The 25,162-nt window shown below is 40.5% G+C and overlaps 1 protein-coding gene across 1 annotated transcript in view; it reads left to right on the top strand.

Moving 5' to 3' along the window:
• Positions 1–25,162, top strand: part of TANGO6 (transport and golgi organization 6 homolog) — a 190,271-nt gene that overhangs the window by 23,399 nt on the left and 141,710 nt on the right. Inside the window, exons 5-7 of the mRNA XM_039222251.1 lie at positions 5,731–5,867; positions 8,861–9,023; positions 15,490–15,572. Of these exons, the coding sequence (XP_039078182.1) occupies positions 5,731–5,867; positions 8,861–9,023; positions 15,490–15,572 (383 nt within the window). The remainder of the gene's footprint in view (positions 1–5,730; positions 5,868–8,860; positions 9,024–15,489; positions 15,573–25,162) is intronic.

Below are 25,162 nucleotides of genomic sequence, written 5' to 3' on the forward strand. Positions count from 1 at the left end.
CTCCGAAACAGGCTCCAGGCTCTGAGCTGGCAGTCAGCACAGAGCCTGACGCGGGGCTCGAACCCACGAACCGCGAGATCATGACCCAAGCGAAAGTCGGACGCTTAACCGACTAAGCCACCCAGGCGCCCCTCATATCTTTTTTTTAAAAATTTTTAACGTTTATTTATTTTTGAGAGACAGAGTGTGAGGAGGGGAGGTGCAGAGAGAGAAGGAGACACAGAATTGGAAGCAAGCTCCAGGCTCTGAGCTGTCAGCACAGAGCCTGATGCGGGGCTCCAACTCACGAACTGCGAGATCATGACCTGAGTGGAAGTCGGCCGCTTAACCAACTGAGCCACCCAGGCACCCCTGAATATTTATATCTTAATTTTGGTTAGATCAATTGTTGGGGTTTGTATTCTAACTATGTATGTCATTAGTATTTACAGCTGAGTTCTGTGGTATGCCATGACTACTTTTCTTTTTAAATTTTTAAAATTTTTTAATTTTAATTTTTTTTGAGGGAATGTGCATGCACATGCACATGGGGAGGGACAGAGGGAGAAGGAGGGAAAGAATCTTAAGCAGGCTCCATGCCTAGCGTGGAGCCCTACGAGGGGCTCGATCTCACCACCATGAGATCATGACTTGACCCAAAATCAAGAGTAGGACACTTGGGGTGCCTGAGTGGCCCAGTCAGTTAAACATCCGACTTTGGCTCAGGTCAGGATCTTCTGTAAGTTTGAGCCCCTTGTCAAGCTCTGTGCTGATGGCTCAGAGCCTGGAGTCTTCTTTGGATTCTGTGTCCCTCTCTCTGTGCTCCTCCACCACTCATGCTGTGTCTGTCTCTCTCAAAAATAAATAAACATTAAAAAATTAAAAAAAAAGTAGGACACTTAACCAACTGAGCCACCCAGGCACCCAACTACTTTTCTTTTTTACACAACTTTTGTACTTCTTGCAGTTAATAGCCATTTTTTGTTTGCATAATTTTTAATTTTTTTAATTTTTTAAATTATTTTTTAATGTTTTTTTTTTTTTTTAAATTTCTGAGAGAGAGAGAGAGACAGAGACAGCATTAGCACAGGAGGGTCAGAGAGAGATGGAGATATAGAATCTGAGGCAGGCTCCAGGCTCTGAGCTAGCTGTCAGCACAGAGCCTGACGCGGGGCTCAAACTCACGAGCCGTGAGATCATGACCTGAGCCGAAGTTGGACGCCTAACCGACTGAGCCACCCGGGCGCCCCTGCATAGTTTTTTTTATGTATGTCTCACTAATCTGTTTTCAAATTCCCTTCCAGTTGTGTAAGTCTCCTTTCAATATGTTCAGATACACCTGACATTCTATTGCCTTGATCTTCTTGGAGACATCTCTCTCTGAGTCTTCTCTAATCTGGACTAGTTACCTTTCACATAGCAGACATCTTAAGATCTCCCTTCACCTTTATCCTGGTGATTTCTTTGCCTTTCTTTTGTGTTTAGTCCCTTATCTCCCCTACCCCATGCACATTTGTTTCCTATCGCTGATGTGACAGTTTACCACACACTTAGTGCCTTTTTGATGAAAGTGACATTTAAACTGAACCTTGAAGACTGAGTAGGAATTTATTAAAGAGTGAGAGAAGATTAACATCTTTGTGCAGAGAGAATAGGACGAATGAAGGAATTGATATAAGAAAAAGCATAGTGTTTTTGAGGAGGTTTCAGTGTGAGTAGAGCATTGATCTTTATTCTGAGTGCAATGAGAAGCCATTGGCAGGTTTTAAGAAGGAGAGACGCATGATCAAATCTACATTTTAGAAATAGCTATCTGAGGGGCACCTGGGTGGCTCAGTCGGTTGAGCGTCCGACCTCGGCTCAGGTCATGGTCTCATGCTTCGTGGGTTCGAGCCCCGCATCGGGCTCTGTACTGACAGCTCAGAGCCTGGAACCTGTTTCAGATTCTGTGCCTCCCTCTCTCTCTGATCCTCCCCTGCTCATGCTGTCTCTATCTCTCTCTCAAAATTAAATAAAATATTAAAAAAAAAAGAAATAGCTCTCTGGGATGGGTAAAAGCAGATCGAAGGAGATCACGTAAGAAGCACCACCTGAGAGATCACAGTGGCTTGGATCAATGCAGTGGCAGTAGAAATGGAGAGAAATTAATGACTCTAAGGTATTTATGAAGTAGCATTGCCAGAACTTAATGAAGGGCTGGATGTGTAAGGAGGGAAGAGGAGAGACAGAAGAATCAATCCTGATGTTGCATTTCTAGTATGGTAAATGTACCTTGGTCCTGTCAGACAAAGGTGAGGTCAGCATGGGTGGCAGACATTGATAGGTTTGGCCTAGAGTGGCTGTCATGTGGCCCTCCTAGTTCTGCTGGTGTTGCCTCTAGGGCCAGTGAAGTGTAAAATTGTCAGTTACCTGTGAGAAGTTGCCCCATGCAAATAGGTCCTTGCATCCTTTTTCCAAAGAAAAGTTCAAGTTCACCCAAGGCCATGCAAATTGGAGAGCTGCTATAAAACACTTAGAACCCTATTTTTGCTATGAGCTTTTTCCCCCTCTACTTATGCATGTATATTTTTTTGTTATCTATTTAAATCTTGTTTCTTTTCAAAACTGATTTGAGGCAGTTTATATTTGCTCACACATTTGCCATTTCTGATGTTCTTCATTTCTTTGTGGAGATGCGAATTTTAATTCAAATTTCCTTCTGGCTGAAGAACTTTAGCATGTCTTGTAGTGCAGGTCTGCTGGCAGTGAATTCCTGAAAAAACCTTTATTTTACCTTCCTTTAAAAAAAATTTTTTTTCTTAATGTTTTATTTATTTCTGAGAGAGAGAGAGAGAGAGAGTGTGAGCAGGGGAGAGTCAGAGAAAGAGGGAGACACAGAACGAGAAACAGGCTCCAGGCTCTGAGCCAGCTGTCAGCACAGAGCCTGACCCGGGGCTCGAACCCACGAACTGTGAGATCATGGCCTCAGCCGAAGTTGGATGCTTAACCAGCTGAGCCACCCAGGCGCCCCTCACCTTCCTTTTTGAAAATATTTTTGGTGTCATTTTTGTCTTTGTTCTTCATATATCTTTTTTCCTCTGGTTGCTTTTAAGCTTTTTCTCCTTGTCACTGGTTTTTAGAAATTTCATTATGATATGCCTTGGTGTGAGTGATTTTTATTGTGTTTCTTCTGCTTCATGTTCTTGGGCTTATTAGAGCTGAGATTTATAGTCATATTTGGAAATATCTCAGACATTTTCTTCAAATATATTTTTCTATCCTCTCTTCTCTCTCCTTTTTTCTTTTTAACTTTTTAAAAAGTAAACTCTAACCCCTAACATGGGGCTTGAACTCACGACCCCAGAGTTAAAGAGTCACATGCGGTACTAAGCCAGCCAGGTGCCCCTCTTTTTGGAATTTGAATTATACCTAATATTATGCTTAATGTTGTCCTACAAGTTACTGATGCTCTATTTTTTGTTTGTTCGGTTTTTTTTTGTTTTTTTTTTTTCAATTTTTTTCTTTCTGTGTAATTTTGGGTAATTTCTATTGCTTTGTGTTCAGGTTTACTGATCTTTTCTTTTGTGGGATCTAATCTGCTGTTAATCCCATCCAGTATATTTTTCATTACAGATATTTTATTTTATTAATTTAATTTATTCATTCTGAGAGAGAGGGAGAGAAAGAGAGAGAGAGTGAGTAGGGGAAGGGGAGAGAGAGAGGACAGAGAGAATCTCAATCAGGCTCTGCACTATGCTATTAGCACAGAGATGAGCATGGGGCTTGAATCCATGAACCGTGAGATCATGACCTGAGCCAAAATCGAGAGTTGGATGCTTAACGCACTGAGCCACCCAGGTGCCCCATATTTTCTTTTTCATTAATAGAGGTTCAATATTGGTCTTTTTTCTATCTTCCGTTTATCTCTTCATCATGATCATTCTTTTCCTTTTTGAAGATAGGGAATAAATTTATAATAGCTGTTTTAGTGTGTTTGTTTCCTAATTTTCTCATCTCTGTTTTAATGGGGTCTGTTTCTATGATCTGTCCTTTGATTATGGTTCATACTTTCTTGCTTCCTTGCATGCCTGCAAAATTGTTTTGATTGAGATGTTATTCACATACCATAAATACACTTTTTTAAAGAGTACAGGCCAGTGTTTTGTAGTATATTTACAAAGTTGTACAGCCATTATGAAAATATAATTCCAAAACATTTGCACCATCCTCCTCCCCCAAAAACCTTATACCCATTAGTAATCATTCCCCATTCTGTCCTCCTCCAGCCCCTTGTAAGCACTGATCTAGTTTCTGTCTCAGTGGATCTGCCTATTTTGGATATTTCATCCAAATGGAATCATGCAGTATGTGCTCTTTTGTGTTGGACTTTCAGTTAGCATAATGTTTCTAAGGTTTACCCATATTGTAGCATGAACAGTCTTTTATTCCTTTTTATGGCTGAATAATATTCCATTGTATGCATATGCCTGGAAATTCTTGAATGGATACTGGAAATTTATTTTACATTGTTGCTAGATTTTGTTGTATTTCTTTGTTAGGTTTAATGTTTATTTTTGAGAGAAAGAGAGAGAGAGAGAGCGCACGAGCGAGTGAGCGCACAGGAGGGGCAGAGAGAGAGGGAGACTCAGAATCCAAAGCAGGCTCTAGGCTCTGAGCTTGGTCAGCACAGAGCCCGAAGTGGGGCCCAAACTCCTGAACCGTGAAATCATGACCTGAGCTGAAGTCGGACTGAGCCACCAAGGCGCCCTGATCCTGCTTTTTAAACTTTGTTACTGTGGGTCTAGAGTAGCCTTTAATCTGAAGTAATTTGGCTGCACTCCTGAGGCAATACTACTCTGAGATTTTACTTGATGCTTTGCATATTTGGAGGCCTTTCAGTGCTCACTAGTGGGAACAAAATTATACACAAAGAAAAGAAAACTGAAAAAAAAAAAAAACAAAAACAAAAAAATAGAGCATCAACCCTGTGTGAACTCAAGGGCTTGTTCAAACCCCTACTTCTTTCTGGTGGTTCTTGCCCATGCCTTATTTTGTTTTTTTGCACATATACATAGGTTATAGTCTACCAAAGATTTGAAAGAGGACTCCTCTGCAGCTCTTTGGAACTCTCTCTTTACATACCTCCCTTCTGGTATTTTACCCTGAAAATTCTACCTGCCTTGGCCTCCGTGAACTCTAATCTAGGTTTCTTAACTCAAGATGCCAGGCTTTGTTTCAGCTCAGCTGTCCTGTACTGTGGCCTTAAAATTTCCTCTAGATGGTAGGCTAGGGTATCCATGGGGCTCACCTTGTTTCCTTTTTTCTCTCAGGGGTCAGTGTCCTGGGCTGCCTGTTGTCCAGTCTCTGAAAACTATTGTTTATATCTTTTGTCCAGTTTTCCAATAATTTAAGGTGGTAAGGCAAATCTGGCCCCTGTTACTGCATAGCTTTGGCTTAAAGTAGTTTAATTGACCTGATGCATATAAAGAGACAATAATCATAATCATATTCATAATAAAAGTAATAAAAGTACAAAGCACTGAGAGAAAGCTAGTATTGAAGTTATGTGGATCATAACATTACAGTGATTAAGCCACTTTTTCATCCAAACTTCACAGAAACCAGCATCGAAAGCCAAGTGCAGAGGGATAGATGATCTAATGAAAGAAACAGTTTTCAGGAGAGGGAAAAAAACACTTTTTTGCCAGAATTTTAAAGCTCACCCAGGGGAACTGGTGATGAGTTTTTGACATCTGTGTCCATCTCTGACAGCCGGGGCGGCTGGTGGGAGTGACGCAGAGGCAATGGCTGCTGACTGGAAGAAGTGTGACCTGATTGCAAAGATCCTAGCCTCTTGTCCCCAGCAGTCTTTCTCGCCAGAGGATTACTATAGGGATATCTGCCCCCAGGTAAACAATTTTGTTTCTTTTCATTGTTTGAGGATTGTCTGCTTATCCACAGAAAGAAGACTTTTAATGTTTCGCTAATGTGAAGGTGAAAGCGATGTAATATTTAAGTTTATTGTTCAGTGAGGGGCCTTGGTTTCTTTTTTTAATGTTTATTTGTTTATTTCGAGAGAGAACATGAGCCAGGGAGAGGGGCAGAGGAAGAAAGAGAATCTTAAGCAGGTTCCAGTGCTCAGCACAGAGCCCGAAGTGGGTCTCGATCCCATAACCTGGGATCATGACCTGAGCCAAAATCAAGAGTCAGATGCTCAAGGGACTGAGCCACCCAGGCGCCCCATTTAATGTGGAGGTGAAAGCAATATAATGTTTAAGTTTATTGTTCAGTGAGGGGCCTCGTTAAGTAAGTTGAACACCTGTGAAAGAGACCCACCTAATTGTTAGGTTTAAGACAGCCTCACCATTTTTAAAAAAAATTTTTTTTTTTAATGTTTTATTTATTTCTAGGAGAGAGAGAGAGAGACAGCGTGAGCAGGGGAGGGTCAGAGAGAGAGGGAGTCACAGACTGAAACAGGCTCCAGGCTCTGAGCCGGCAGCCAGCACAGAGTCTGACGCGGGGCTCGAACCCACGAACTGCGAGATCATGACCTAAGTGAAAGTCGGATGCTCAACCGACTAAGCCACCCAGGTGCCCCCAGCCTCACCATTGTTAAGTGGGTAGCTCAGCTTGCTCTCAGAGCTGGAATATGAAACTAAAATTTCATCATGTTCATTATTTTTTCTGTGTATTTTTAATTAGTTTAAAAAGAAATACGTATTAAGTAAACAAGGTAAATTAACATGGTATACAATTTAAAAAGCACAAAAGAGGAAACAGAAAAACCTTCCTCTCATTTCTAGCCGGTCAGAAGTAGTCATTTTTACCAATTTCTTATTTATTTTCCAGTAGTTTTCTGTGTACTAATGTCTATACAATTATATGTCTATGAATCTATGTATATTCTAATTTTTATCCAAATAAGAAACTGCATGCTACATGCAGTTTCTCATTTTTTAAAAAATTTTTGTAACTTTTTTTATTCACTTTTTTGAGAGAGAGTGCGAGCAAGGAAGGGGCAGAGAGACAGGAAGACCCCGAACCCGAAGCATCCTCCAGGCTCTGAGCTGTCAGCACAGATCCGATGCGGGACTCGAACCCACAAACTATGAGACCATGACCTAAGCTGAAATGAGACACTTAACCGACTGAGCCCCCCAGCACCCCTTCATTTTGGTTCTTAACAGTGGACCTTGGAGACGGGTGCCTGGGTGAGTCAGTCAGTTAAGCATTCAACTTTGGCTCAGATCATGATCTGGCAGTTTGTGGGTTCGAGCCCTGCATTGGGGTCTCTTGTTATCATACAGAACCTGCTTCAGATCCTCTGTCTCCCTCTCTCTCTGTCCCTCTCTTGCTCTTGCAGTGCTAGCTCTCTCTCTCAAAAATGAGTAAACATTAAAAAAAAATTGAAAACAAAAAAATCCCAATGTACCTTGGAGATAATTTCATACAGAATTGCCTCATTCTTTTCATGGGTGAAATATGGCATTTCACCATATTGGTATATCATAATTTATGTAACCAGCATCCTATTAGTGGACATTGAGTTCTCATACTTTTGCTGCTATAAACCATGCTACAGTTAATATGCAAATATTGCCATAGGAAAAATTCCTAGGATTGGTTCAAAGGGTATGTGCATTTAAATTTTTGATTCATATTGTCTATGTATCTGTTTTCCCACACCTTTGCTTACACAATGTTACAGGAGTTTCCTTTTTTTTTGCTAATGTTATATATGGAAAATGTGGAAGGAGTTTTCTTAATCAGCATTCCGCATGCAGTTAGATGTAAGACACAGCTTTTAGAGTCCAGGCCAAAGAAGGTCATTCAGTTGTTATGCTTATCTTCAGGGTTCTCGTGGATAGGCATGGTGAGAACAAAGTATCACAGTGCAAAAGTCTTATATTGAAAAATACTGAATCTAAATCTTCCTAAAGGACAAAGTTAGCATTTGCAGTGATGAGTAAGTATTTTCTGAATCTAGTAGTTACAGTTTTGGCTCTTGACAAAATGATGAAACCAATCACAGGTTTCATGCTTGCTGAGTCTCTCTCTGGCACTGTCAAAGGTCACATACAGTTTTTGGACAGAAGATACTCCTGTCTGCCGAAAAGTGCAAGACTCACTTTTAAGTCAGGAAGAGAAATGCACTTTTTATTGGCTGTTTATATTAGGGTGAACTACTTATAGGCATAGGAGATCTATGTTTATCTTTGAGAATAAAATAGACTCTTCTGGGATGGTTCAGGCATGACAGGCTTTTCAGACCCTAAATATATTTATATGCCTTGATCCAGAAATTTCATTTGATGGTGCTATTTATAATAGCAAAAAAATTTATTTTTAAGTTTTTCATTTTAATTCAAGTATAGTTAACATATAGTGTTATATCTGTTTCAGGTGTACTTTGATAGCAAAAATTTGAGACAAAACTGAATGTCTGGATATTAGGGAATAATTTAATAAATTCTTATATACAGCTTCAATAAAATATTTTTGAGGAATTTACAATATGAGAAGATTTCAACAATATGTGAAACTGAATATTAAATGGGGTCTTAATTAAAAAGAAAAAATCATACAGAAATATATTGGGAAGAATATACCATAAATGTTTCAGTGCTCTGGGATGAGTTTTCTTCCTAAAACTTTATTTTGCAAGTTTTCTACAATGAACATCTATCTTATAAATTTGGTAACATTATTTAATAAAATCATAGCCTCTTCAGCTCTCATACCCTCTGAATACAGGGTTGTTAAATTAAAAAAAACATTCTGTTGAATCAGTATTATTGCAGTAGGTTTGTTTTTTGACTTAAAGAAATAGCTCTTTCTCTTTATTTAATGTAATGCTCCTTGTGAAGAATCTCGTATTTACCTCATATACTTTTTCTCATAGATTCTAGATTTATTTCACTTTCAAGATAAATTGACAGCACGACAGTTTCAGAGAGTTGCCACCACTACCTTTATAACTATGTCGAGAGAACGCCCACAATTGGCTTCGAAGTATTTGCTTGAGCCAGTGCTAGCCCCTCTCCATCGATGTTTAAACGCCGCAGGTAAAGGGGGAAGTCTGGTGGCTGTGTCCCTCTCAGGGATCTTCTTCAGTGTTTCAGATTTCAGTGACTTAAGTCTGTCTTTTGTCTCCAGCTTTGCTTTCTTATCTCCCCAACTTTTTATGTTGAAAAATCCACCTCACGTAAGTTCCATGAAGAGTACCTTGGGTTGACCAGATGTTTCTTATCCTGGCCACATTCGCTTTATCTTTCTCTCTTTTTATAACATGTACATTTTTTCTGAAGCAATTGCTAGTTGCAGACATCATCTGATATACAGACTTGGTTCAAATTTCTCTAATTGTCTCAAGAATTTCCTTTGTAGCTATTTTCTTTTTTTAATCTAGATTCCAGTCAAGACTCATGCATTGCATTTACTTATTATATCTTTTTAGTTTTCATTAATGTAGAATAGTTCCCTAGCCTTTTGTTTGTCTTTCACCATGACGTTTTTTTTTCCAGATGAATACACTTCCTTTACCAAGGGTAACAAACCAAAACAAAACCACAAAACTCCAAACATGTAAAAACTCAGGGTGTTAGAAATACAAACTCAATTCATTCAAATTCAAGCCCGTCTAGGGGCGCCTGGGTGGCTTAGTTGGTTAAGCGTCCGACTTTCACTTAGGTCATGATCTCGCGGTTCGTGGGTTCGAGCCCCGTGTCGGGCTCTGTGCTGACTGCCAGCTCGGAGCCTGGAGCCTATTTCGGAGTCTGTGTCTCCCTCTCTCTCTGACCCTCCCCTGCTCGCACTGTCTCTCTCTCTCTCCTAGAAATAAATAAAAATAAAAAATAATAAAAAAAATTCTATCAGCTGCCAAAAAAAGAATTAAAAAAAAAAAAAATTCAAGCCCGTCTAGACCCTTAGTCACAAACCCTAGTGAGGTGCATGTGAACACCAAGTCAGGGAGAGGAGGACAAGAGTGAGGCCAATAGAAAGGGTGTGAAGGGGGCTCCCATGGCTTCCCTAGGGATCACCCTCACAGTGGTACCTCCACCTTCCCAGAGACAGTGAAGATTTACCAGGCCCTAACCTTTTGACCACCCCCCACCCCTGGCCAGGGCATTGAAGGCCTATCTCTAATGATTCTACCCTCCCTTGCTCCATCCTCACTTGCTCAAGCTTTCAGCCTCACTCTTCGCCTCTGTACTTTGGTCTGTGAATAGTAGTAAGTTTGGGTTGGGTACTGTTTAAGCCACAGTGAGGCGGGGGGCCACGGGAGACATGGTGGAGACGAGGCGAGGAGAGGAGGAAAAGATTTGTCCAAGGATCCCTCTCTTTGAGGATCCCAAAGTGTGTAACCAGCTCCTCTTTAAAAAAAATTTTTCAATGTTTATTTATTTTGAGAGAGATAGAGAGTGTGAGAAGGGAAGGGGTAGAGAGAGGGAGGGACAGAAAGAATCCCAAGTGGGCTCTGCACTGTCAGCACAGAGCCAGACTCGGGGCTCAAACTCCTGAGCTGTGAGATCATGACCTGAGCTGAAATCAAGAGTGAGGTGCTCAACTACCGACCGAGCCCCCCAGGCGCCCCCAGCTCCTCTTTTGTACCCACTCGGGTCTGAGAAAGTGCCCTGAGGCGCGAGCAGCTGTCCTGGAGACCTGCCGGAGCGCATGGGCTTGCTGGCCTGTGCTTGGTGGGGCTGCTGCTGTGTGAGACGACAGCGGCAGCTGCTTTTTCCCGTGGGTCAGGCTGCTGCCCAGCACAGCCAGGTGGGCGCTCTGCTGCCCCGCCAGGTCCGCGCACTTGTGCTGCCCCACACCCTGGGAGGCCCCGCGTCGTCGTGATGTTGCCGGCTGCGCTGGCCCGGAGGAGGAGGGCAGGGCCTGCTCATCAGTGGGAGCGGAAGGCAGGCCGTGCTGGTTGGTCTCAACTCCGCTGAGGGCTTTGGAAGGGGGCTGCCAGGGTCCAGCGGCAGCTCCCGCTCCCCTCGGTCCAAGTCCTTGTTCTCGCCGCTGTAGCGGCGCCCCAGGGCTGGGGTCAGGCTGGGCGCCGAGGCCAAGCCGAGGAGGGACGGCATCCATCCTCACCATGGCATTTTTGAAGAGCCTCGGTTGTAAAATGTTCTGCAATTTGTATTTGCCTAATTGTTTCCTTATGACTGGATCCAGGTTAAACGTTTCTGCAGCAGTATTACATAGGATGACAGTATTTTTTCTCAGTCTCCATCAGGCTAGGGGACACATGTAATCCGTTTATCCCATTATTGGTGATGTTACATTTGGTCATTTCATGAGTAGCCTGATTTCTCCATGGTTAACATACATGTCTCTGTAATTAATAAGTAATATATGGAATGGTAGTCTGAGACTGTGTGTCCTGTTTGCTGTTAAGTCTTTCAAGGTCTGGTTCGGTATCCATTGATGATTCTTGCCAGTAAAATGGTGACTTTCTTTTGTTATTTTAATTTGTTAGGTTGGTATTTTTTTTTTTTGTAAAGAAGAGCTTTTCTTTCTCCTTGCCTTATCCCATTTTTGTTTAGGATTTTTTTTTCTTTTTTTAGATTTTATTCAGTGGGCTACCAAACATTCTTGTCATTCATTTTTTAAAAATATTTATTTCTTTATTTTGAGAGACAGTGTATGCACAAGAGTGGGGGCAGGGCAGAGAGAGAGGGAAAGAGAGAATCCCAAGTAGGCTCTGCGCTGTCAGGGGAAACAGGTGAGATCATGACCTGAGCAAAAGTCAAGAGTCGGTCACTTAACCAACTGAGCCACCCAGGCTCCCCTCTTGTCATTCGTTCTGATGCTCACATTTTCCCATATTTGGCTGGTGGGTTTAGTTCTGTTTTAATGTCTTAGAAGATTGACATTTCACCACCTCCTCACCTCCCTTAGTATGTTTTTATACTTTACTGAAATTTTTCCCCACACTTTTCTGAATTTAATGCTTGGATACAGAATATTATTTCAACATTCTTTGTTAAAATAAAAAAAAAAAGAAAAAGCTTTCTAGATAGTAGTTCCTAAGGTTATAAATGAAGAAGAAGTTTGATGTTATGGTTAAACCAAATTTAGTTCTGTATAGACTTTTTCAAGAAGTTGTCCATAGTAAACATTCTTCTGGGTGTGTGTAGTGGGGGTGAGGTGGGCAGGGATAGAGAAAGTCTAATTCTTGTGCAACCTGGATCTAATCATGAGGAGACAATTAGACAAACTTCACCAAATTGAGCCTGGTGAAGTGAAATTTGTGATTACTCAGACATGATAAACATTATATATATAATGTATGTATATATGGGTTTTTTTTGTTTTTTTGTTTTTTTTGGTGTCCGTGGATGGGCCTAAACTAAACATGGTATTTGAGTAAATAATTAAAATTTCTTTATATATTTGATATAAATCTAGTCTAGATTCAGTATATTCTTCAAAAAATGGCTCAAGGGATGCCTCAGGTCGGTTGAGTGTCCAACACTTGATTTTGGTTCAGGTCATGATCCCAGGGTTGTGGGATTGAGTCCTGCCTTGGGGTCTGCACTAAGTGTGACACCTACTTGGGATTCTGTCTCTCTCACCCTTTGTCCTTCTCCCCTGCTTGCGTGCTTTCTCTCTCTAAAAAAATAAAAAACAAACAAACAAAAAAAATGGGTTAAAAAATGAAGTATTATCTCTGTTGGTCTTCAGCGTTAAGGTCTAGGAATTCTTTTTTTTTTTTTTTTAATATTTTTATTTATTTCTAGGAGAGAGAGAGAGAGACAGCGTGAGCAGGGGAGGGTCAGAGAGAGAGGGAGACACAGACTCTGAAACAGGCTCCAGGCTCAGAGCCAGCAGTCAGCACAGAGCCCGACGCGGGGCTCGAACCCACGAACTGCGAGATCATGACCTAAGGGAAAGTCGGACACTTAACCGACTAAGCCACCCAGGCACCCCTAGGAATTCTTTTATATCTAATCTCATGTATTAGGAGTATACCTCGTTACGAATCTGTTGTCTTGTCTATGACTGAATTAGGTATTGTAGTCTAAGGCAGTGGTCCTCATGGTGTGGCCCCAGGACCAGCAGCATCAGCATCACCTGGGAATTTATTAGAAATGCAACTTCTTGGTCTTTCCTCACACCTACTGAATCAGAAATACTAGTGTGGGTCCCAACAATCTGTGTATTAAGAGGCCCTTCTGGGGGCGCCTGGGTGGCTCAGTCGGTTAAGCGTCCGACTTTGGCTCAGGCCATGATCTCACGGTTCATGGATTCCAGCCCCGCATTTGGCTCTGTGCTGACAGCCAGCTCAGAGCCTGGAGCCTGTTTCAGATTCTGTGTCTCCCTCTCTCTCTGATCCTCCCCTGCTCATGCTGTCTCTCTCTCTCTATCAGAAATAAATTTTAAAAACCATTACAAAATTTTAAAAAACACAACACGCCCTTCTGGGTAATTCAAATGTGTGTTCAAGTTTGAACACTGGTCTAAAAGCACTATTCTTGGGATATGTAGATCCGTTCCATCTGTGGGTCAATTATTATTGTCCTGGCCATTATTCATTCCTATTGGACATCTATTTGCCAGACATTTCTTCCTATGTTAGGTTATATTTCTAACATCAGCTACATATTTTGCATTGACAGTGTGTGTATAACAAAAAGGAGTATATGATAGTCTGACTGGTTTTATATAGATAGCCCCATCATTGCCACTGGGAAGAAACTCTAAAACATAAGCTTTCTCATTTTGTTTTTCATATCATACCACATTTTTAAGACCATGTGGCAATTATGATGAATTACAATATTTTATCAATTCTAAGGTGCACATGTTTTTAACATAAAAAAACTTTAATTTTGGGGGGTGTCCTGGCTGACTCAGTCAGTAGAGCATCCGGCTCTTGATCCTAGGGCTGAGAGTTCGAGCCCCATGTTGGCCGTGGAGCCTACTTAAAAAACAAACAAAAAACCCCAAAACAGAACACTTTAATTTTGGAAATACTTTTCACATTTTAATAACACTGATATCCAAATGTATCTCACAATTATTGTTGGCCAGGTAGCAATCGTGGCATTGTCTGTGCATCCAAATGAGTGTTAAAAGTCATAGAATGGATGTCAGGGACTTAGAAAAAAATTGTGAAGACAACAGTAGAGTGGCAAACTTTGTTTTTGTTTTTGTTTTTTTTTTTTTAGAAAATGTTTTTATTTCTTTTTGAGAGAGAGAGACAGACCGAGCACTAGCAGGGAAGAGGCAGAGAGAGGAGACACAGAATCTGAAGCTGTCAGCACAGAGCCTGATGTGAAGCTTGAACCCATGAACTGTGAGATCATGACCTGAGCCAAAGTCAGACAACTAACTGAGTGAGCCACCCAGGTGCTCCTAGAGTGGTGAAATTTTAAGAAATTTCACATTAGGGACACTTGGGTAGCTCAATTGTTTAAGCATCCACCTCTCGGTTTTGGCTCAGATCATGATCTCACGGTTGGTGAGTTTGAGCCCCGCATCGGGATCTGTGCTGTCATCACAGAACCTGCTTGGGATTCTCCATTTCTCCCTCTGTCGCTGCCCCTCCCCCACTCGTTCTCTCTCAAAAATAAATAAAGTTTAAAAATAAAAAGAAATTTCACATCACCTGTACTCTTGGTGGCACAGAGGACAATATATTGTGGCAAAATGTGGATATCAGTAATGATGTTGAAATGTGTCAGAAGAGTTGGACTCTTAAATGTGAAGTATTCAGAATTCCTTATCTGTTTATCCCAATTATATAACTTATATAAGGGATGATATTTGATAAAATTGTATGTCTAAATCAGTCTAAAAGAAATCGCTTAATACTTTTTTTATTAAGTTTTTAAATCTTAATTATGTATATTTAACAAAAAAAGTTAACTTTTTTTTCCTGGACATTATTCAGTGCTGATCATGATAAGTGTACTGTTTAATCGCCATCACCTCTATCACACATTGCCCACTGACCTCCCCTCTTTTAATCCTTTTTATAAAATCTATTTTAAAACTTTTTTTTTAAGATTTTATTTTTAAGTAATCTGTACACACAACATGGAGGTCGCTGAACTCACAACCCGAAGATCAAGAGTTCTATGCTCCACTGACCGAGCCAGCTGGGCGCCCTATTTTCAAACTTTTTAAAGGGAACTTTTCAAACACATCTATAGAGAAAAGTAAAATAAATTCTTTTGTACCAGTCACCTCAACATAATTATTGACTGTCATTTTCACTTAATATAATCCCCAATTTTTCATTCATTAAATTTACAAGTAAAATTTCAAGTCATAATGTTTCATAGGTTACTTGCTTTTTTCTTTCTTGTGATACATAAAATAACAACGAATGTTTATAATCATTGGCATCATAGATTTCATGAAATACTATATTTCATGTTGTATTGTACATTGGTAGCCATGTTGAATCTCTAATTTTAGGTGTTAACTTGCAGAACTATCTTTCTAGAAACACTTTCTTCCTTAGGTCCTGAGCTCTATTCAATGAGGCACTGATTATGGGTAATTTTGTTTTTTGTTCTCTAGAGATTCCAGAGAGTGACATGGTGCCAGGGACCATTTTGGTGACAGAAGAAGAACTTAGCAGATGTATTGAGGATGTGTTTAAGGTTGGTTAACTTGAGTCACTAATGTTTTTAGCTAATATTTACACATAGTCTTTTAAAAAAACTTTTGCCTTTCTGGGGTGCCTTGATGGCTCAGTCGATTAAGCCTCCTACTTTGGCCCAGGTCATGATCTTGCAGTCTGTGAGTTTGAGTCCCGCATCGGGCTCTGTACTGACAGCTCAGAGCCTGGAGCCTGCTTCAGATTCTGTGTCTCATTCCCTCTCTCTCTGCCCTCCCCCTGCTCATGCTCTCTCTCTGTGTCTAAAAAATAAATAAACATTAAAAACATTTTTTTAAATACATCAAAAAATATAAAATTAAAAAAATAAAGTATGCAAATCAATGGATTTTTAGCATGTTCATAGGCTTGCACAGCCATCATCACAGTTGATTATAGAGTACTTCATTGCCCAAAAAGAAATCCCACACTATGCCCAAAGCCTCTCTGTTCTCCATTCTCCCTACTCCTCATCCCTCCAGCCCTAGGCAACCACTAATTTACTTTCTTTGTCTATAGATTTGCCTATTCTGGACATTGCATATAAATGGAATTATACAGTATATGATCTTTTGTGATTGGCATCTTATCATGATGTTTTTTAGGTTTATATTATAGCATGAAGCAGGATCTCATTTTTTTAAAGATTTCTTTTATTTTTAAATAATCTCTATACCCAACATGGTGCTCAAACTGACAACCCCACGATCAAAAGTTGCATGCTCTACTGCCTGAGCCAATCAGATGCCCCAAGACTTCATTTCTTTTTATTGCTGAATAATATCCTATTGTAGATATAGACTGTATTTTGTAATCCATTCATCCTTTGATATATATTAGGGTTGTTTTTACATTTTAGCTATTATGATTAATGCCACTATGGACATTTGTATACAAGTCTTTGTGCGTACATGTGTTGTCATTTTTCCTGGGTATACACCTAAGAGTAGAATTGCTAGATCTTATGGTAACTCTGTGTTTCACCATTTGAGGGACTGCCAAAGTGGCTGCACCATTTTACATTCCTATTAGCAGCATGTGAGGATGTGGAGTCAATCTTAAGTCATATTCTTTCAGATAAGAAGGCAGATAATTGGGGGGGGGGACTATTTTCATTTTATTTTGTTTTTGCTTTGTTAAAGTGTTACTAACTTAAGTAATTTCTACACTCAACGTGCGTGGGGCTCAAACTCATGACCTCAAGACCAAGAGTCCCACACTCTTCCGACTGAACCAGCCAGGTGCCCCTGTTTTCTTTTCATTTTAAACTTAATGTGTGATATTAATGATTTGTAGATATAAAATTCTCACTTAAATTCAAAACTCATTCTCTGTAACACTCCACTTTTTACTAAAGTAAGATGTTTACTACCCTTTCGTTTAATTTCACTATTAAAAAAAAGAGAATACCATTTACAGAGTTGACCTGGCATACAAGTATAGCACCAAATTGCTTATAGACAAAACCTGACTTAATGAATATAATGCTGTTTTTGCTTTTTTAAATGCCTCATTTAGAGACTTATGAACAGAAAGTTTTTATATTCTGTTCTACATATTCATAGGCAAGGACATTTTCGATTATAGAAAGAGAAGAAATTACCTAGAGCAGTCTAGAAAGCAAATGTTCTGAGTTAGAGAACAAGGCCCGTCTAACTCTCATAAACCTCGTCTTCAGTCACACGCCGTCTGCGGAATATCATGATGAAAGCTGTTAAATGTTTGGGTGTGGAATGTCAGAAAGACTTGAAAGTGGTGTCAGGGGTAGAACTTAATTGTGACTACACTTTGTACAAACCCCTCATGAATTTCTGGGAAGTAAAAAAAAAAATGCTTTTAGAGGAAAAAAAAAAAGCAAATCTGCTTCTTTCTGGAAAGTGAATTAGCCTCTAAAAAATGGAGAGATCCAGAAATAGTGAATCCTGCCATTGTTCCTATTCTTGTTCCCCCAAAAAGGGGGAGGAAAAATACCCTCCTAATTTGGTGAACAGTTTGGTGAATTTAAAACCTCTTGGAGAGGCAAGCAAAACATTAGTTTGCTGTAAACACTTGATTATGCACAAAAGATTGGGACGGTTATGAAAGCAGAAAGGGGTGCGGAAGGGTAATTATTCTCTCTACAAGGTTTTGGCAGCTCAGCTGCACTGGGAAAACAGAGGAAATGTGTATGTTGGGGGAAAATGGTAAACACTGTGTAAAGTTTAGCAACAAAGGCTGTGTTGTCTTTATTAACTTTCTGTTAATACTAAATTACAGAGCACAGCTCAAAGGCAGGAAATAAGGAAAACATCTGGGATAGTTGAATTGATCCAGCAACTCACTGGGTAACAAGAGGGTACAAGAGGGTGTTTAATTTTAGAGAGGCATTTGGGAACATGTCCAGTTCCAGTTTTCTCTCTCTTTATTGGATATAATTCACATACCCCACAATTGATACATTTAAAGTGTTCAACTCTGTGCTTTTAGTGTAGTCACAGGACTGTGCAACCATCACTACAAATCTGATTTTAGAAAATTGTTGTCCCCCTAAAAGGACCCCATACCCGTTACCCATACCCATTCATTTTCCCTTCTCCCAATTTTATTTTATTTAAAATTTTTTTTTAATGTTTGTTTATTTTTGAGAGAGAGACAGAGACAGAGCATGAGTGGGGGAGGGGCAGAGAGAAAGAGGGAGGCACAGAATCTGAAAAAGGCTCCAGGCTCTGAGCTGTCAGCACAGAGCCCAACGCAGGGCTCGAACCCACAAACCGCGAGATCATAACCTGAACCAAAGTAGGACATTTACTGACTGAGCCACCCAGGTGTCCTTCCCTTCTCCCAATTAAAAAAAAAAAAAAAAAAGGTTATTTATTTTGAGAGAGAGAGAAAACGTGTGAGTGGAGGAGGGGCAGAGAGTGAGGGAGAGAGAGAGAATCCCAAGCTGATGGCACAGAGCCTGATGTGGGGCTTGAACCCATGAACTGTGAGATCACAACCTAAGCCGGAAGTCAGGAGTTAGACACTTACACTTAACCGATTGAGCCACCCAGTCTCCCCTCCCTTCTTCTAATTTTGCCCCTGAGCCATAGGCAACCACTAAAATCAACTTGCAGTCTCTGTAGACTTGCCTGTTATGGATATTTCATATGAATAGACTTATGTAATGTGTGGTCTTTTGTTGCTGACTTCACCAGCAGGATGTTTTTAAGATTCATGCATCTTGTTGCCTAAAGCAGTATTTCATTCTGCCTAATGGTATTCTGTTCTGTGGATATACTGCATTTTGTCAGTTGATGGGGATTTTTGTTGTTTCCACAGTTTGGCTATTGTGAACAATGCTGCTACATTCATGTACAAGTTATTGGGTGGACATATGTTTTCATTTCTCCTGGGTATGTAGCTAGGATTGAAATTGCTGGATCTTTGATAACACTATGTTCAACTTTTTGAGGTACTGTCAGACTGTTTCCCAAGGTGGCAGCACCATTTACATTTCCATCAGCAGAGTGTGAGAATTCCAGTTTATCCTCTCTGGCCAAGGCTAGCACTAGCACTGGCCTTTCTCTTCTGCCTTCTCTCCCTGCCCTCCCCTTTTCCTCCATTGTCATAGCCTTGCTCGTGGGAGTAAAGTAGTATCTTATTGTGGGCTTGCCCTTTGCCCATTTTTATTTTTGTTTATTTTTTAAAAAAAATATATTTTTAAGTAATCTCTACACCCAACATGGTGCTCGAACTCAACCTGAGATCAAGAGTCACATGCTCTACTTACCAACTGAGCCAGCCAGGTGTCCCTCCTTTGCCCATATTTAAATTGAGTTGTCTTTTTTTTTATCCTTGGTGGGTTGAGGGACTGGATTCACCCTCACCAATAGCTCTCCCCAAAGAAATCTTCCTTACCAGTCTCCTCTTGGTCTCCACACATTTGTTCCTCCTCTACTTTCTTTTTTTAAATTTTTAAATGTTTTATTTATTTTTGAGAGAGAGAGAGGGATAGAGTATGAGCAGGGTAGGGGCAGAGAGAGTGAGAGAGAGACAGAATCTGAAGCAGGTTCCAGGCTCTGAGCTGTCAGCATAGAGCCTGACATGGGGCTTGAACTCATGAGCCATGAGATCATGACCTGGGCTGAAGTCAGATGCTTAACCAACTGAGCTACCCAGGTGCCCCATCTCTACTCTCTTTCTGAATGGAAAGTTTTTGTAGTCCTCCTCTCATTTTGTATCTTCTGTTGGAGTTTTTCTTCTTCTTCTTCTTTTTTTTTTTAAATGTTTTATTTATTTCTAGGGGAGAGAGAGAGAGACCGCGTGAGCAGGGGAGGGTCAGAGAGAGAGGGAGTCACAGACTGAAACAGGCTCCAGGCTCTGAGCTGGCAGTCAGCACAGAGCACGACGCAGGGCTCGAACCCACGAACCACGAGATCATGACCTAAACAAAAGTCGGATGCTTAACCGACTAAGCCACCCAGGGGCCCCATCTTCTGTTGGAGTTTTAAAGTCTATTTTATCTCAGTGCCTCACTTGACATTTCCAATCAAATGTCCCATCTGGCTGCTATCTCAGTACCTAACTACAGAGCCCTTTAGGTCCTCAGAGCCTGTTTCCTCTTTACTTTATACCCAATCCAGATCAGGTTGGTTTTCTGATTAGCACCATAGTGGAATTAGAAGTAATAAATTAGAAGTTAGTTAGACTAACTAAGGCACACTGACAAGAGAATGCCAGCAGAGAGGATCAAGAAAGGAGACAGAAATGTACTCCAGAAGGGCATAATAATTTGAAAAACAAAGTATGCTGGGACTGCTATGTTCAGCATACTTTGTTTAAGAAGGCAAGAGTTGCATCTACTCCATTGAAAAAATACTCTGTTCTGAAAGAGGTAAAATATAAATGCATTTTGGTATTTAAGGAAGTAAGCCCTCAGCTTGCTGAATGAAATTGTGGCAGGAGCAATTATAAGAGAAGGCCTTTCTACGCTTGCGTCCTTTACATACAGCAGGGAGTGCAACAGTGTGGCTCTGGTGCGCCAGGTGGAAAGGTCTCAACAAAACAGTGTACACATAGATGCTCATTGAATTGAACTGAAAATTCAGCATAGACACTTGTATCTATACATAAATAATTCTCATCTTTTCTCTGTGTGTACCTTACATCTGGTAAAATTATTTAAGCCAAGAAGGGGATTTGTAGCTCAAATAACTTTTATTTATTTATTTTAATGTTTATTTTTGAGAGACAGAGAGAGACCATGAGTGGGGGAGGAACAGAGGGAGGGGGCGACACAGAATCCAAAGCAGGCTTCAGGCTCTGAGCTGTCAGCACTGAGCCCGATGCAGGCCTTGAACCTACAAACTGTGAGATCATGACCTGAGCTGAAGTCAGATGCTTAACCAACTGAGCCACCCAGGCGCCCTGCAGATCAAACAACTTTTAGTCCAATGGCTTCCTATTCTGTCTCCATTTTTAAAAATATTTATTTATTTATTTTGAGAGAGGGGTGGAGACAGAGAGAGGGAAAGAGAGAATCCTAAGCAGTCTCTACACTGTCAGTGTGGAGCCTGACATGAGGCTTGATCCCAGGAACTGTGAGATCATGACCTGAGCCAAAATCAAGAGCCAGATGCTCAACTTACTGAGCCACTTGAAGAACCCCTATTCTGTTTCCTTCTGACTGAATGTCAGGGGCCCTAACCCTAGAATACTTAATTTTTTTGTCCTTCCTAGTATAAGAGGGATAAATGGTTTTCTTTTGCCTAGAGAGGTGAAGAGAGGCCTGGGTTGCATAGAGTGGGTTCTGGGTAGGGTAGGATGAGAAAATTAGAATTCTTTACAATTTGGACATTTTTTTGCTCTTAAGAGAACTGGCCAGAATCTGATGCTGGGTGGGGTCAGGGGTGGGAATGGGGAATGTTTCCTTTTAGTATTCCTCCCAATACTTGCTGAGACTCCCTAAGGCAGAAGAAATTTTAAGGCAGGGAAGGCTAGAAGGTACCTAATTAGTTTATATTCTTCATTCTCATTTCCATTTTATCTTTCTGTTTCCAGATTCAGGGAATCCCTGACTTTAATTATCCAAGTCTTATTTTATCCCATTTAATCTTAACAAATTTCTAATTAAAGTTACTCTCTCAGATTGGCCAATTGACTCCTCTTTCTGAATTGTTAATTGTTTTTGTAGAGCAACTTGTTATAATAGAATCTTAGAGCTGGAAGGAAATTTAGAAATATTTTATTTCTTTTTGTTGTTTTTGAATGGACTTTGTTTTTTAGAGCAGTTTTATGTTCACAGAAAAATCAGGTAGAATGTTAGAGTTACCATATGTGTCCTGCCCCCACATGTGCACAGCCTCTCCTACTGTTAATAGTTCACATTAAGAGTGGGACATTTGTTACAGTTGATGAGCCTACACTCGCATGACACTATCACCAAAGTCCAGAGTTTACATTAGGGTTCCCTCTTGGTGTGGTACAATCTTTGGGTTTGACAAATTAATCCCTTATTTTCTAGTAAAGGAAACAAACCCCAAAAGACTGTGAAGCTGGGGTGCCTGGCTGACTCAGTTGTTAGAGCATACAGTTCTTGATCTCAGGGTTGTGAGTTCAAGCCCCATGTTGGGTGTAGAGATTACTTACAAAAAAAAAAAAAAAAAGATTGTGAAGCAACTTGTCCTGAATCATACTAGAGAGTGCCAGATCTGGTCCAGGAAGCAATCCTTTCATTTCTAATCTTTCTCTCTCTGTGTTTAGAAAAGCTAATACTTGCACACCGTACAAATTGAAGAAATGCAGAAGGCTTTGCAGTAAAAAAAAAGTAGTCTTCTCCCACCTATGGGTCTTCCCCAAAGGCAGTCATTCTTTCGGGTGTTTCCAACTCTAGTTGAACTATTCCTTTGAATAACATGCAGAAGATCAAAAGAGGTATTCTCCAGAGCTGTGGGAAATGCAAGTGTTAGGCGGTATGTTCAGATTCTGTGGGACAATAGTGAAAACCACCTGGGCTCTAGAGTCCAGCAGACCTAGGTTGGACTAGGGCTCTAGGGTTGACTAGAGGTGACTTATTTAACACTTGTGTCTGAGCGATAAAACCAGGTAACTTTTGGTAGCTTCATTATGTTCTTTAGCAAATGATATGTGCTCAAAGGACTGTCAGTTCTCTTTTGGTTTGAGGAAACTCTTTTTAAAAAAGATTATTTTATGCAGTACTCTCTGAAAGCATGCTTAGTGCAAAATCCTATATTAGGTAACTTGGCTTGTCCTCTGCTTCTCACAAGCCTTAATTAAACTCAGTAAGTGCATTAGGAGTTCTGGAACATTACTATCAAAAGGATCCCTGTGATATTTTAGAAGGCAGCATTTGACGAGTTTAATCTTTAACAGGGGTAAAATCAAGTCCCAGCCTGTACTGAATTTCAATGTTAGGATTCAGTCAGCTTGATTCATGTTTCTATTTCCACACGTATACATCCCTATAAAAGATAAGGCCATAAATTAAGAAGACAGTTCCATTTACAGCAGCATCAGCAAGTATTTAGGAAAAAACGTAACATTTGCATAGGGCTGTGTATTTTACAAAGTATCTTAAATGAATTATCTTAACTGGTACTTATGCCAAAAGCTTAATGCTTGCACTATAAATGAGGAAACTGAATCCTAGGGAGGTTTAAATGTCTTATCCGTGTTCACTCACTTAATATGTGATTTGGGGCAATCATATAGGTGTCAGGAACAAAATTCATGCCCGTTTCTGACTCCTGACTTCCTGGGGCTCTTTCACCTCTACAGTGATCTCTAAGGGACGCGCCTAACAATGTAATGCAAGTTTAGTAAATGGAGTTTGTGAGGACTGCTTTCTATTTTGTTTTGCTTTGAATCAAAAACACATGTTTATTCTTAATACTTTTTGACCATTTTGACTCCTCTGAGTTTTTCCGTTACTTTTTAATTTAAATTTCTAGTCAGTCCCTCAGGGAAATTCAGTCCTTTAGATTTCAAAGATAGGTACTAACTAAGCCACAACAAGAACGTCAGACCCCCTTTTGTTCAGTCTGCTAGCCCTTCCGTGGCTGAGGTTCTAGGATTCTTCAGTTAATTAACATTGATTGGAAAGCTTCTAGCTACAGCTTACTTGACAAAAAAGAAAACACAGGGGGCATTGTAATTCTCTCACAAAAATAGAGCTTTTGAGAAAATAAAAAGCATTCAGTGTGTTTTATTCATTCTTTCTTTCAGTTAATCAGTCAGAAAAAAATTTTTTTTTACCAAGTCCATACAGAATGCCAGCTACTCGGCTAGGTTTACAAACACAGAAATGATTAAGAGCCAATTACTGCCTTCAAGAAGTCCCCAGTCAAGCAAACAAGGAGTTACAGTAGTATGTGATGTACTGTTAACAGTACTGAGAATCATGTCTTTGTTACTTGTTAAGAGTGATCTCTGAGCTTAGACGAAGGGTTGTAAGGCTTAACCACAGACACCTCTTCTCATGGCTGGATCTGTGATAGAAAGCCAAGATGCATTCAGAAAGGAATGTGGAAATCCCCAAGTTGCCAGTAGGTCATTGGTACCCGTCTGTTTCCTTGACTGATCTGTTCTGAGCCATTGTGATTTTCATAGATTCATACTGGTCTCTTATTTTGCCCCTCAGCCCTGTCCTCCTGGAAGACCCAAAGGTAGACATGGAAGTTCACCTTTTCTTCGAAGCACCATTTCACTTACTCTCGGAGAGTCTTTTTCATACCAATTAAAAAAAAATTTTTTTACATTTATTTATTTATTTATTTTTGAGAGACAGAGAGAGAGTGTGAACAGGGGAGGGGCAGAGAGAGAAGGAGACACAGAATCTGAAACAGGCTCCAGGCTCTGAGCAAGCAATTAGCATGGAGCCCGACGCGGGGCTCGAACCCACAACCGTGATATATCATGACCTGAGCCGAAGTTGGACGCTCAACCAACTGAGCCACCCAGGCGCTCCCAACCAAAAAATTGAAGATACCTTGAGAATCTGTCTCTCCCTTCCCTGCTTCAACTTTCCCGCCTCTTGGTATTTTGTTTGGTGATCTCTAGTTCTATAGATGTCTCAGGCAGCCAGAACATCTTTCACCTAATCGGGATTTCAGCTTTAAATTTCGAATTTCAAAATGATAGAAGGGAAGGCATGTGGGGAGGATTAGAAATTTTTACATCTTGGTCAAGTTTCAGTGTTTGTTTGTTTGTCTTTTAACCTCTTAATGGCTGAAGTACCGGAAAGATACAGAAGGGAGTTAGCAAATTTACAGTCAAGTCAGAGGTTGGTAGATTTGCCAACCTCCTTGTGCCCTAGATAAGGAAACTGAGACTCAGATAAGTCAGTTGATTTGTGTTAAGTCTTGCAACTGTCAGTAGAAGTATTACAAACAACCCTATGTGAAATATACCCAGTAGGTATACTGTTGAGAAAAGGGAATTTCCACAGGTAGAAATAATACATGCAATATGGGATTGTGTTCAGAACTTGAACTCCCATCCCACTTTGCCTCCAGGTGAGCAGGAAAGAACCCCAAATAGCAGGAGACTGCGCATGAGCACAGTCCAAGGAAATTCCACACCTGATGTTAGGGCAGAGATGGAGGGTAATAGGCC

The sequence above is a fragment of the Hyaena hyaena genome, unplaced genomic scaffold, assembly GCF_003009895.1.
Source record: "Hyaena hyaena isolate Hyena2069 unplaced genomic scaffold, ASM300989v1 scaffold_18, whole genome shotgun sequence".
NCBI lineage: Eukaryota > Metazoa > Chordata > Mammalia > Carnivora > Hyaenidae > Hyaena > Hyaena hyaena.